This window comes from Mustela putorius, unplaced genomic scaffold (genome assembly GCF_011764305.1).
Source record: "Mustela putorius furo isolate JIRA1106 unplaced genomic scaffold, ASM1176430v1.1 tig00003863_pilon_pilon_pilon, whole genome shotgun sequence".
NCBI classification, from domain to species: Eukaryota; Metazoa; Chordata; class Mammalia; order Carnivora; family Mustelidae; genus Mustela; species Mustela putorius.
Genome location: NW_025422015.1, coordinates 1,992,014 through 2,005,767, shown reverse-complemented (window position 1 = coordinate 2,005,767; position 13,754 = coordinate 1,992,014). Strand labels below are relative to the sequence as shown.

General features: G+C 41.2%; 1 protein-coding gene across 1 annotated transcript in view; it reads left to right on the top strand.

The window, feature by feature from the left end:
- Positions 1 to 11,525, top strand: part of SH3BGRL2 (SH3 domain binding glutamate rich protein like 2) — a 74,299-nt gene extending 62,774 nt beyond the window's left edge. Inside the window, exons 3-4 of the mRNA XM_045066229.1 lie at positions 6,479 to 6,551; positions 11,025 to 11,525. Coding sequence (XP_044922164.1) covers positions 6,479 to 6,526 — 48 coding nt within the window. The 3' untranslated portion in view covers positions 6,527 to 6,551; positions 11,025 to 11,525. The remainder of the gene's footprint in view (positions 1 to 6,478; positions 6,552 to 11,024) is intronic.
- The last annotated feature ends 2,229 nt before the right edge of the window (positions 11,526 to 13,754 follow it).

Here is a 13,754-nt window from a genome sequence, read left to right as displayed (position 1 = left end):
CATTATGTGAGTTTGTTGACACCCAGTATTGATATTCTGTTTGTGTGATGTTTGTGAAAGTGTAGTACTCTTTGTAATTTACTTGTGAGCATAAATGTTCACTGCTTAGTATCTCAGAAGCTAACTTCTTGGTGTGTGTGTGTGTGTGTGTGTGTGTGTGTGTTTATATACCGTTTGGTTTGGGTCAGCTTTATATTAAGAGAGATGAATTACGGGTACATCCTTTTTTAACTTGCATACAATAAATTTCTTACATAAAAGCTGACCCTACAGTCAAATAAAATACATGGGTTATTAGTATGTGTTCAACAGTCTAATTGATCATCGAAAGTAGGGCCCTGAGCTGAGAAGTCTAGTTCTCTTACTGTATCCCTGTCACGCCTATCCCTTGCGTTCTTTCTGCTGACAATTACCAGTCGCTAAGGGAAGTGTGTTTTTATCAGTCTGTAACCAAGCGAGAGGTAAACACCACATGGTTATTTGCACAGGAAATTAAATACAAAGAATTCCCAAGCACTGAGAAAGAAGTGACTATCAGATATAAGAACACTTATGTTTTACTGCAGGGCTAAGGGAGAATACCCAAGGAGGGACAAACTTGGGAGGGAAGTGGGGCTTCAGAGCTCCTGGTGGGGGTGGGGGTCAAGGTTGCAGCTAACTGGTTGATGGCATCGAGGTTTGCTGGCTGGTCTCCAGTCATGTGCAACAGCAAGCAAACTCCAGTGCGGTCAGGGGCCCGGGAGCTCTGGCCAGGCATGGAGGCTTGCAGAGGGAGTCAAGATGCAGGACAGACAGAGGAGACTAGAAGCGTGTGTCCATGTCAAGGGGGCTGAGGGAGGTTATGGCTGGGCCAGAGCTCCAGGTCTCTGTGGGACCCTATGGTCTGCGACAACCCCCCACCACCGCCGCAAGAGAAGGCAGCACCATCAGACCCATACAACTGACCCACCGTGCTCTCACACAGGAGAGCCTACAACTGAGAAAGCTTAACATTGGACTCACGTGAGGGAGACCTGCTTAAAGGGATTCCGTCCATGATTACAGAATGTTTGAGGGTGAAATTTGGAGCTAAGACGTGATTGATCAATAGCTGGCATGTATCATAAATGAATTTCCTTTGTGACTTCTCTTAGGGAATTAGGCATGTTTATTAAGAGCAAAAGGATTATCAGTGTTTTGTGAAGTTTAGGCAGTTTAAGTGAAAATTTGCATTACAAGCAACACTGATGCCTTGCTGTCAAGTATCCAAAACTTCATTGTAGGAAGTTGGCAACTCAGTCATTACCTAAGCTGGTGAGCTTCATGTCACAAACACAAACATTACAGAAAGATGCAAATCTTAGGATGTGACATGACTTCATGACTTCTAGTCTTCCTTGCTTTGTGGTTCTCAGTTTCACATTGAAAACAAAGTACTATTTAAATGAAAAAGCATGATGCTAAAGTATATGTTTAAAGCTTCTAGAAAGGACTCTTCATTAATCAGTTATCAGAGGATACACACCAACCTATTTTTAGAACATTGGTCTTAGCCTTGCACTAGAATCTCTAATTCCTCAACAATAAATACCAAGAACCCAGTACTTCCATAAAGGACATAGCTATTGGCTCTTAAATCTTCTTGTTTTTAATTTAGTCCTATGGCAAACAGAAAATTGAAAAACTTCTCTGTAAAGTCTGACCTATCTTCTCACCCTAAAAGATTTTACCTCTAATGGAAGACAAGGCAGAAGGTTATTAGGAAATAGAATGTGCCAGATCCAATTAAATCCAATGATTATGTGCATTCCCAGACTCTCAGTTCATGGTGGCTAGAGATTAAGCGAGTGGGTAGATGGAGAGATAGATGATCCTGCCAGATATTCTTCCTTTTATTAACTTTTAAGTGAACCTGAAGTGAAAGAGAAATTAATTTTGCTGAGAAAGTAATTGGCTTCCAAGGATGACCACTCCAGAACAGTCCATTCCTTAGCTGTGGCTCTCTCTAGCCTTGCTACTGGAATGCTTGCTGTGCCCGTTTTCTGTTTTGATTTTTCTCACCGGTACTTGAGGCTTTTGTGTGATACTGAGACACATTTACTAAATCAAGAGTAACAAGTAGATATTAAGAGTACCAACACCATTCTGGACTTGATTGGGAATATAAAAATAGCTTCTAGGGGTACCTGGATGGCTCAGTGGGTTAAAGCCTTTGCCTTCAGCTCAGGTCATGACCCCAGGGTCCTGGAATCGAGTCCTGCATCAGGCTCTCTGCTCAGCAGGGAGCCTACTTCCCTTCCTCTCTCTCTGTCTGCCTCTCTGCCTACTTGTGATCTCTGTCAAATAAATAAATAAAAATTTTAAAGAAACTTAAAAAAGAAAATAGCTTCTAGTGTTACCTCCGTCATAGTAGGATCTCTCATTGTTGAGGTGATGGTGGTGCCCCAAGCCCACCCGTAAAAAGGATTTCTGCAGTGGTGGGTGAGGAGCCTCACTAGAGATGCTCTGTGCCATTTTAATTCTTGGGCTCTATGATACGGATTTTACAGGTGTCTATAAATCAGTAGTAACATTAGTCTTGGTTCCAGAAATGAATTACTCTTACTCCACAAACCCAGAGTTTGCCATCTAATAACACACAGGCCAGGGAGGTATTATTTTACAGAATGATTAGCTCACAAAACATTCTACTTTCTCTAATAGGCAAATGGAAGGGTCACTGCTGGCTTACAATAAAAAGAGACCAAAATCTGATATTAACTTTTATTATATAACTGCCCATTTTTCAATGTGATTGATAGTCTTTAATATAGGTACTCTCTCTCTCTCTCTTTCTTTCTTTCTTTTTTTTTTTTTTTTAACCCTTAACTAGTGCAGAAAATTCAGTCACTAACATAACCTTTGGGTTTTTTCTCTGTTCAAGGAAAAACCCTGGCCTTCCTGGGCTCCTTATTAATTTTAGCCCTAAAGTCAGAAATCAATACGAATTGCTTTTAGAAGCCCGACAGAAGTCTGCCAGTTTAGCAGCAACTAGATATAGCCCTTAAAATGAGCTAACTGCTGTTCAGTATTTTTCTTGGGGAGAGCAAGTGGGTGGATGATAAAAACAGCATGTTCTCTTGTCTTACAATAACCTTCATTATAGTCAAAGTTCTTTGCCTAACAGTAGCTTTGGTTATATTCAAAGCTTTCAGAAAATGACTGTATAAGTATTAAATGCAAGATTTGGAAAGTTCTCATTTTCTTTCTATGTGTGTGTGCGTGTGTGTGTGTGGTTTGTGTGTGTACACATAGGTCTGCTAAATCTTAGTTTAAAGAAAAACGAGGCAAGAAGTATCTTTCAACAGAAAATTCTTTCCATTTACTCAATGTCAATCTTGCCGTAGCCGACGAAATGTGACCTCTCACAGCCATCAGAAGCAAGCTGCAGTGATTCCAAGGTCAGGGACAAGAATCGCGGGGAGAGGATGAAAGCAGAATAGCAGAAGGTAGGGGCAGAGCCACAGCACAAACAAGGACTTGTGAACAGAGGAGGCCATGCTAGTGTAAGGAGAGAAAGGAAAGCAACGGAACTGATTTTTGTAAAAGTCCGTCACATGTTTTGAAGTCAAAGCAGACAACTCTTCTGGATGTGGCAAGGTGGAGACAAATGATGAAATCAGAAAGGAGCAGTCCTGGAGGGCAGGGTTGTCATCCTTCTGAGCCCTTCAGAATTCTCCCACTCAGATTTTGAAATACCATGTATTTCCATTATTTATTTATTTTTAAAGATTTTATTTCTTTTTGAGAGACAGAGAAAGAGCAGGGGGAGTGGCAGAGGGAGAAGCAGACTCCCCACTGAGCAGGGAGCCTGATGTGGGGCTGGATCCCAGGACCTTGAGATCATGACCTGAGCCGAAGGCAGACGTTCAACTGACTGAGCCACCCAGGAGCCCCATATATTTACATTTATAAGTTGTAAAATTTCAGAATGGGGAAGAACGGAGTCTTAGTGACTAGTGAACTTTCAGAGTATTTCCAGAACTCTAAATGTATCCACTCTTCAATGTTTGCTGCTTTCTACCTGGTTTGAAAATCAAATCAACTCTGTAGCCTCCAAAACTGTATGCAGATCTAAAGGAAGGGAAAATATTAAAATGGTATTATACAAGAAAAACAATTTTTTGTGAATTTATGGAACTGAGTGCCTCTTTGATGAATATTCTGAGAGCCCAACAAAATCCCTCATACTCCAGTGCTGATGTGGAAAATAAAATAATGAAATTAAAAAGTCACTACGCCTATCATTTATTCTCTTAGTTTGAATTTTGCACAGCAAACTAGAGCTAGAAGGGAATATATAAATGTATATATGTAACAGAGGAAAACCATATTTTTTTTTCCTGGATAATTTGAAAAAAACCACATGCTCTGCTAGTATGTTTGGGGCCAGACACCCTTCAACAGGACTTGGCTGGTGGCGACACCTAGAGGCCTGGCAGCTTAGCACAGTCACAGAGCTATCGGCATTTCACTTGTCACCGTAGTGATTAAAAAGCCCTGTGAGGATAATGGTGAAAAGGAAATTTACCTTTTAAAAAAGTCTTTTTCAGTACACATTTATGTACGTTAAACTGGAAATGAAGGTCTGAGGAAGGGAAAACTGCACTATTTCAGAAAATTACCTAAGTGGGTCAGGAAACACGTGTTCTCAAAGGAGGTGGGCATTCTAGCACCTCTGGGGCAGGCAGGGAACTAGGGGGTTGGGGGGAGGGGGAGGCTGGGGGCAGGGCGCAGGGGCTGATCGCCAGGTGTGAATTTACTGTAATGTAGTGCTTATTCTCAAAGAGTTCTAGGGAATTCAAAAGTAAACTATAGACCAAATAAGATTTCCCACAGCACCAACCACAGGGTCTTGCACCAAGAGGTGATAGAAAATATTTAATGAAGTGTGACTTCCTGTTTTGGTGGAGTGATGTAGTGGGAAGCCCCCCACCTTCCTGCCCAGCCCTGACCCCGCTGGACCAAGCAGCTCTCCTAGGGCCATTGCCTGCAGCTTTCCTCACATCTCAGGGAGAAAGAGCAGATAGAACAGGAGGACAGAGAAGATGACCCTGAGGCATTTTTTTAATTCAGACGTTCTGTAAAAGAACATTAATTGAGCACCACATTAGTTTCCTACTGCTGCTGTTGCTGCAGATTACCCAAATTTAGTGTCTTGAAACAATGTATCTTGGGGTTCAGGAGGTCAGAAGTCCAAAATGGGTTCTTACAGGCTCAAACCAAGTTGGCAGGGATGCATTCTTTTCTGCTGGTTCTAGGAGAAAACCCATTTCCTTGCCTTTTCCAGCTTCTGGAAGCTACCTGCCTGCCTTAGCTCAGGACTGCATCCCTCGGCCTCTGTTTTCACTTGACATCTCCTTTGATTCTGGCTCTTCTTCCATCTCAATAGGATCCACGTGATGAGATTGGGCCCACTCACGATAATCCAGGATAAACTCTCCATTTCAAGATCATTAATTCCATCTGCAAATTCCCTTTGGCCAATGTAAAGTAACACATTCACAGGTTCAGGGGTTTAAGACGTGGACATCTTCAGGAGGGGGACAGCATTATTCCACCTACCACAAGCACCTTATAGGTGAACACTGTGCCAGCCAGGCACAGGAGCTGGAAGGTCCCTGCCTCTAACGGGGTGGGGATAGGGGTTGTGCAAAAAATCAGATCTTCCAGCAGGACCAGCTGTGTTTACGTAGGGAACTCAGTAAGAAGCTAGCTCTGCTGAGGCAATCCATTTGGGCTTCCTAATTCAAGATGCCATTCAACCTAACTCTGAAACATCAAGGAGAGTTAGCTACGGGGGTGAGGAAGGGAGTTTTAAGCAAAGCAAACAGCATATGCAAAAGTACAGAAAGGTGTAAAATAGCGCAGCAGCTCCCATGATTAATAAGATGTTGGCTTGTGCTGCCAGAAGTGGCAGGAGATGGGGGCGAACCTAATGGCTCAGCTTCCTTAGGAGAGACTGTTCTTCCTATGATGAGATCTGTTCTGGGCTCAGAGAAAGGGGAGGTCAGTCTTCTCTCACATAAACATTACTTTCCCGTGTCTGTGTTGTAGGAAATTATGTTCAACCCTGATCAAACAGCCAAATGTATTTTAATCTACCCTTTTATTAGCCACTTCTAATGATAAAATAAAAAGGAGTCATAAAGCTGGAATGAAGATAAGCAATTGATAATCCAATGAAAATATTAAAAGACAATATCTAGAGAAAGATGTATAATATATTTTTCATAAGACTCTTAATATAGTTCTGTTCCCTCACTGCTGGCCTCATGAAAATTTTAGTGAGATTTTCATTAAGAAAAAAAGATTGCCATGGTAAAGACCCAAAGGTGAATTGTTAAGAAATGTGAAACAAATGTGATATTATTGAACCATTTCACACTTAAGAGCTTGTAAAACATGTATTCCTCTGTTATTATGGAAATTTTATTTGATTTTTCTCTTTTGAATATAGACTAATCCCCAGCTGGTACTTCCTGAAATTGGCCTACAAATGAAATGAGAAATGTGGCTAGAAAACCGTGAAGGTCAGTGGATCCAGGTGGAATGAAGGGTTGGAATGACTGAGGCATCACAGGTGTTTTCCCAACAATGTCAAGAACTGCAGCTATCACAATAAGCAGGGAGCAGACTATCAGGGGCTTCCTGAAATTGGCCTACAAATGAAATGAGAAATGGGCTAGAAAACCGTGAAGGTCAGTGGATCAAGGTGGAATGAAGGGTTGGAATGACTGAGGCATCACAGGTGTTTTCCCAACAATGTCAAGAACTGCAGCTATCACAATAAGCAGGGAGCAGACTATAAGGGGCTATGGGATTCGGACATGAATCTAGAACACTTGCTACTCAAAATGTGGTCCAAGGAGCAGCAGCAGCAGCACAGGGAGACTGCCACACCCCAGCCCCAGTCAAAATCATGTTTTAGCAAGCGACTACTGATTCAGAGTCAGGCTGAGGTTCAGAAGCACTGCAGGAGATGGTAGAATGTATTGGAAGATTTCAAGCAAGCGTGCCCAAGAATCATGTTTGCATTTGTAGAAAACCACAGAGTGGGCAGTGAGAGAAGATGGGCTGTGGGGAAGGGTGATCTGTCGAAGAATAAAGATGAAGATCCATTAGAAAGTGAATTCAGGGTTGACAGGGTTGGAACTAGAGTCATGGCCATGGAGATGCCTCATTAGCTGTTAAGGAGAGGGAGGAGTGAAGGGTGATCCCGTATTTCTGGTTTCATTGATGGATACAATTAACTAAGATAGAGGAAATAGTGAGGGTGCTTTCAGACAGAGTTTGAGACGCAGGTGAAACACCCAGATGGTGCAATTCTCCGTTGGACAGCACAGTGGCTGGGCTGAGTTAATTCAGGAAAGGAAAATGAATGACCACCCTGAGAAGTAGAAAAAAACAAAACAAAACAAAACAAAAAAACAGTGAAAATACTGTATGGAAAGCTGAGAGAGAGAAGAGTTTCAAAGAAAGGTCAAACAAGCACTAAAACACATCCTTTGGATATGACATTCTGGAACTTTGGGGTGAGCTCCTTAGTGTATGCCAAAAAAATGTGAGAAAGAATTGCTGAAATTGAGAGACAGTCAGTAGAAACGGAATAGGACCAGTGAATACATAAAGAAAGTTACTAAGAAAAAAAAAATCTAAGTTGGGGCAAGTGGACATATAATAGCAGGTGTGATTTTAAGGACTCTTACGGCAGCAAGCAAGCCACTTGAAAAGGAGAATCCTTCAGCCAAAATCTTATAAAAGTCAACTAAAGCACAGGGAGCCCAGAAAAAAAGAAATAAAAGTGATAAAATGGAGATCAGTGGTGTTAGAGGCTCTATGGAGATTTTTACAGAAGGAAAACAGAGAAGGAAGTTGGAAATAAGTGATCAAGATAGGGGTGACTCTAAACTGTGGCTGTTGAGAGTGTCTTTAGTTTTGTGCTGTCTCATTCAGTGTATGAAGTGAAGCCTGCCTATTGTCCTGCAGCACTAGTAACTTCTCAGCTGGCTGTATATGCTACACAGTGTGTTGGAAACTCTCCATCCACTAGGCCCCCTATTAATCTTGCTGTGTTTTCAGTCTCAGTGTAATTCTTTAGTGCATTAAAAACTGGGTGGGCTTCAAGTTATTGTACTTTCTTAATGTTTGACAGTCCATGAGCTACAGGGATGTTTTTTATCATGGCAATTAATTTAGTGTCTTCCAAAAATGTACACTTTGGGGATCTATTCGACTCAGGAAACAAAACCCACAGCAAGGCTTCTATAGAGGTCAAAGGCAGAGCCTCACAGACACCTGGGTGACTAGACAGAGATACACAGATTTTGCCTTCTGGTCTAGTCTAACTCACTAAAACCTGATTTTGAAGCTATACCTTTGTTTCCCTAATTTTTATGGTGTTTTTTTTTTTTTTTAAGTAAAACTAAAAATGGACGGGGTAATTACTATCTTTGTAGGAGTCTCTCTTTTTACTCAGTCATGACATACAATAATTTACTCCTCTAAACAAAACATCATAAATCTGAAAGGTTTAAAACTGCTGGCTAATTGGTTTAGTTCTGTTGTTGGCCATACAGGCGGACCTCTTGTACATGATCTTCATTCATTTAACACTCTTTGTTTACAGTCATCTTTCCTAGTTAACACATCTCCTCTCCACTTGCATAGTGTAAATAATTGATTTCACTCAGTACCTAAACCAGATTCTATCATCTTTCCTTAAATCCACCTTTATCAACACACCAGTACTTCTCATTGGGTAGCCTGGTGTTTATTATCAGCCCACATAACCAGCACTTATAGCCAACTCTAACCCAACGGTAACACGGATGTGAAGCAAATAGAACCCATCCGTCTTGTTAAATTCAAGCAGTGACAAGAGAATACTGATTTGAGGGCTGAAGTTAAGCTGTTAGACACGGCTGGGTCATGGGCCTCCAGCCATGTTGCCAGAGTTCTTTCTCTCAACTCTCTGCTCGAGTCTGGGTCTGGCCTCATTCCACAGTGCGTACACCATGCTAAAGGAAAAACATCTCTGGGTTCCCATAGTCCTTAAAACTAAGAACCATATATCAAATATCAGGGAAGACCTTGACCAGTTTGGGTCACATACCCACCGAACAGAACAGCTTTCCAGAACCACATGGAGTATGGATAGGTTCCCCAAAAGAGAAGTTGGAAGGATATTGCCATTTGTCAGTATCCATGCTGGTCGTATAAAAATGACAGATATCTGCTACATCCCAAAAAAATTAAGGAAATTAGCTGTTTGGAGATGTTTTGAAAATGATCAGAAGCCACACAAATCAAGAAGCAGTTAAGACCCTGTGAATAGCAGAATTGGATTTAAGGTAGAATTAGGGACATGACAGTATAAAAGAAGATCATACCCTAAGTGATCACAACATGATACCAGAAGTAATGTAAAGAGGAAGAGAGAGGTCCTTACAGGGAAAGACAGTTAAGAGCAGAAATGTCATTGAGCCCCAGATGGGGCCCTGACACAATGATGCAAGTTATTATTTAGCAAACACATTGAGCGCCTACTATATTCTAAGTCAGTAGCTCTCAAACTTTTTGACCATGAGCCATGTTGAGAAATACATCATGGATATCAATTCCCCAACACATACATACCATATACTTATAATAATAAAACCATATTAAACAATATTTATTCTTTTACTATACAGGGCTCCCTGACATTTTCCATTCAGTCTATTGCATATTTCTAAAATTCCTGTGTGTTAGTTTGCCAAGGCCACCATAACAAAGGATAACACACAGAGTGGTTTGAACAACAGAAATGTGTTTTGTCACAGTTCTGAGGCTGAAAGTCTCAAATCGAGGTGTCAACAAGGTTGGTTTCTTCTGACACCTTTGCCCCTGGCTTATAGACAGCTGTCTTCTCCCTGTGTCTTCCCATGGTCTTTCCTCAGTATGTGTCTGTATCCAAATTTCCTCTTCTTATAGGACACCAACCATATTGAATTGGGACCCACCATCATAGCCTCATATTAACTTAATTATCTCTTTGAAAGTCCCGTCTCCAAATACAATCACATTCTGACATACTGGGGATTAGGACTTTAACAAATGCATTTTAGAGGACACAACTGGGCCTCTAACATACTGATTTCTACCCAGTAACTTAGTTTCAAAGCCCTCTATTGGGTGTGACATGCAGTTTGTAAACACTGTTCTAGGAGAAACAGAGAATACCTTCTGTCAAGTAGCTTGCCGTCTAGCTCAGGGCTCAGTATGCTTTCTTCTGTAAAAGTCCAGATAGTAAATACCTTAAGCTTTCCTAGTCACCTATGGTCTCTGTTGTATATTTCTTTGTTCTTCTTTATAACACTGTCATTCTTAGCTTGAAGGCTGTACACAAACAGACTACAGATTTGATTTAGCCAGGGGACCAGTAGTCTAACTGACTGCCCACTTGGCAGGCACTTCCTTTAAACCTCGTAGAAGAGGACACCACATTAAGATAATCTAATTCCTCCATTCTGATTCTAATTTTCCTTAAGTGACCTCCAGAAATAATTTGGCTTTCCAAGTAGATTGTCCAAATTCTACGAAAAGATATACAGATCAGAAAACAATATTCTGGATTACTTAGCTATTTTTCCAGTTTCAAATTAATAAATTGACAATCCGATTGTCATGTGTGTGTGCATATCTGTGTGTAATGTGTTTGCTTCAGTGAATCAGCTCAGCTCAGCATACGCTGAAAAACTAGTGTGGGGACTTGTACTCCGAAAGCTCAATCTTAGAACATGGTCACCACAGACTGTGCCATTCTAGGTGGCCACGTCTACGAAAACATGCATCATCCCTTTTCCCAGCAGTATCAACTTTCTATAGGGTCAAGTGATTAAATAGTGACTGACTAGAAAGAAAGGCCGAGATCTGACTGAGACAATGTGTTTTATGTGCCAGAAGAGTGAACATCTGGGTTCTACTCCATCTTACTTTTTTTTTTTTTTTTTTTGTCCTTTTAGGAACATCCATCTCTTTGCATATAGACTATCTACAAAAATGGCTGCCAACACATTTTCCATCCTTCTACCTGCAGTAGACCACTTACTGCATCAAGAGATAGAGTCTGTTTCCCCTGCCTTTAAATCTGGCTGGCTTAGTGACTGGCTTTGTCCTGCACAGCGTGATGGAGGGTGAGGGGCGAGGCTGCACTAACTCCAGGCCTGGGCTCTACCAGGCCTGGCAGTTTCTGCTTTGCTGTGGTGGGCGCTAGCTACTGTGCAAAGAAACTTGGGCTACATTACTGAATAATGGCAGACCACATGGAGAGACTTCGTCAGCACCTGGCTGAGGTGTGGGACATGGGAGTTGGCTGTTCTTCAGTGTTCCTCAGCCCCAGCTGAGTACCTGGGTCATGCAGCTACCCATGTAAGCCATATGACGCCATGTGGACGGAACCTCCCAGCCAAGCGGATCCATCCCACAGAATTATGGGAAATAATAAATTGTTTATTATTAAATTATTTTTTTAAAAAGATTTCATTTATTTATTTAACAGATAGAGATCACAAGTAGACAGAGAGGCAAACAGAAAGAGAGAGAGAAGGAAGCAGGTTCCCCGCTGAGCAGAGAGCCCAATGTGGGGCTCTATCCCAGGACCCTGGGATCATGACCCAAGCCAAAGGCAGAGGCTTTAACCCACTGAGCCACCCAGGTACCCCTTATTATTAAATTATTAAACAATTGTCTTGCATTGGAAAATAGCAGAATGGAGGAAGAAATAACTCAGGAACTTTCTCTTGGTAATCTGATGCTACCTTGTCTCTGTCAAGAATAGTTTGGGCTGCAACTACTGATTACAGGGGCTTAAACAACATGCAGGTTTACTTCTCCATCCTGTGAAAGCCTAGAGACACTGAAATAACTAGTCGGAAAACACATCGCATGTTACAAATTTTTCTACTTTGGTCAAGAACATGCCTTTTCCAACAGTAGTTCTACCACCTCCCCTGCCCTTCCCTGCATTGGTGTTCTCAATGTTAAGTTACTAAGCCAATGTTCACCCTTTCAGAGTTGCCCCCACACTAACTCTGAATAGAAGCACACACGGATTTTAGCGTAGAACACCTGAGGGGGAAGCTCCCCAGATCTAGTCTCAACTTCACTGCTTCAGGCTTGAAGAGAGACTGACTAATGGTAAGTATCTTTCTGGAGAACCACGAAGCCTCTGGTTGGATGGCCCAACAATCACTAAGGTTAATTTTGTCACAAATGTTTAGCTTCAGGGCCTTTCATGACACAACTTTCTTTCAAGGCTGCGGGTAGAGGCCTAGCAATGTGCTCCCCCATATCATCATATATTTGTATAAAAATAACCATAAGGCTGGCCATGACTGCCGTCTTTTTCTCTTCTAACATACTCTCTGCCATCCTTTCTCTAGTGTCAAGTATATCAGATTGGCGAGGGGCTAAAATACGGCTCAGCGGAGGCGGGACTGGTGAAGCACTTAGTTTGAAAAATATTTGTGTGGTTGGCAGTCGCTTCTTTGTGCAGGGATATTCCTGCTAGCTGGCTCGGTGTGGGATGAGCTCCAAGAATACTCCCACTTCCCACTGCGCTGACTCACAGCACTGCAGTACAACGACAGGGCCAGAGGTGGAATCAGGCTATAAACACGTCCTACTACAGTTGCCACTGAAGCATATGGGCACAGAGGAAAAAAGGTTTGTGATGTACCAAGCCATCAGCTGGTCTGTGGAAAATTTTTCCTATCATCGGTGTGGAACATTACAGAGGATTCGGTGCTCACTGATACCATACCAAGAGAGTTCTTTCTGGTCAGGAATGTAGGCAATAAATGAGACATATAATTATGAAAGCACGACACACTTTTTTTTTCACTTTTTGATGGGAATTATGCAAAAACAAATGGAATGGAATTCCTGTGTTTGAAAATACAAACCTGGAGTGGATTAGTAAAGACATCTGTACATGAATTACACATTTTATGTGTCATAACATATCGGATATAGTCTTAGCAATTTTGATACAGACTGTCCTGCCATTGTCCAGTGGCTCCAGAGAAAATGACCCAAATAATAGACTGGTATCAATTCAAATAATCGTTAAGATTAGTCACTCACTCCAGAAAAAAATCTGAGATGCCCTAAAATCCTACAACACATGTCTTCCATTTAACTTTAAATTTCTTTAATTTGCTAGAAATTTTCTAATTTTAGTATATGTGCTGCTGAAGCAAGCACTATTAGAAATTTTCTAAAAATATATAGGCCATTAGCAATGAGTTGTGTAGTTAGAAAGAAACTTCTAAATTACAAGTTTTTTTTAAAGATCAATCATCTCTGCCAGAAGAAAGAGTGAATTATTTCTAAGTTTTGTACAGAAAGTTGAATTAATAAAAAATACTTTTCATATAAAGAAGTCATCAAAAAACATACAACCAAAAATGTAGGAAAAGGCATTATAGATATGTTAGACATTTAATTATCAGATATATGCTAGCTTTTGGATTGGGGAATGTTGGTATTAATCCGTTTTTAAAAACGTGTATTTTATGTGATAGTCTTTCTTATTTTAACCAGTTTACTTTCATACCTAATTTTCTTTTTTTTTTTTTTTTTTAAATATTTTATTTATTTGACAGAGAGAGATCACAAGTAGACAGAGAGGCAGGCAGAGAGAGAGGAGGAAGCAGGCTCCCCGCTGAGCAGAGAGCCCGACGTGGGACTCG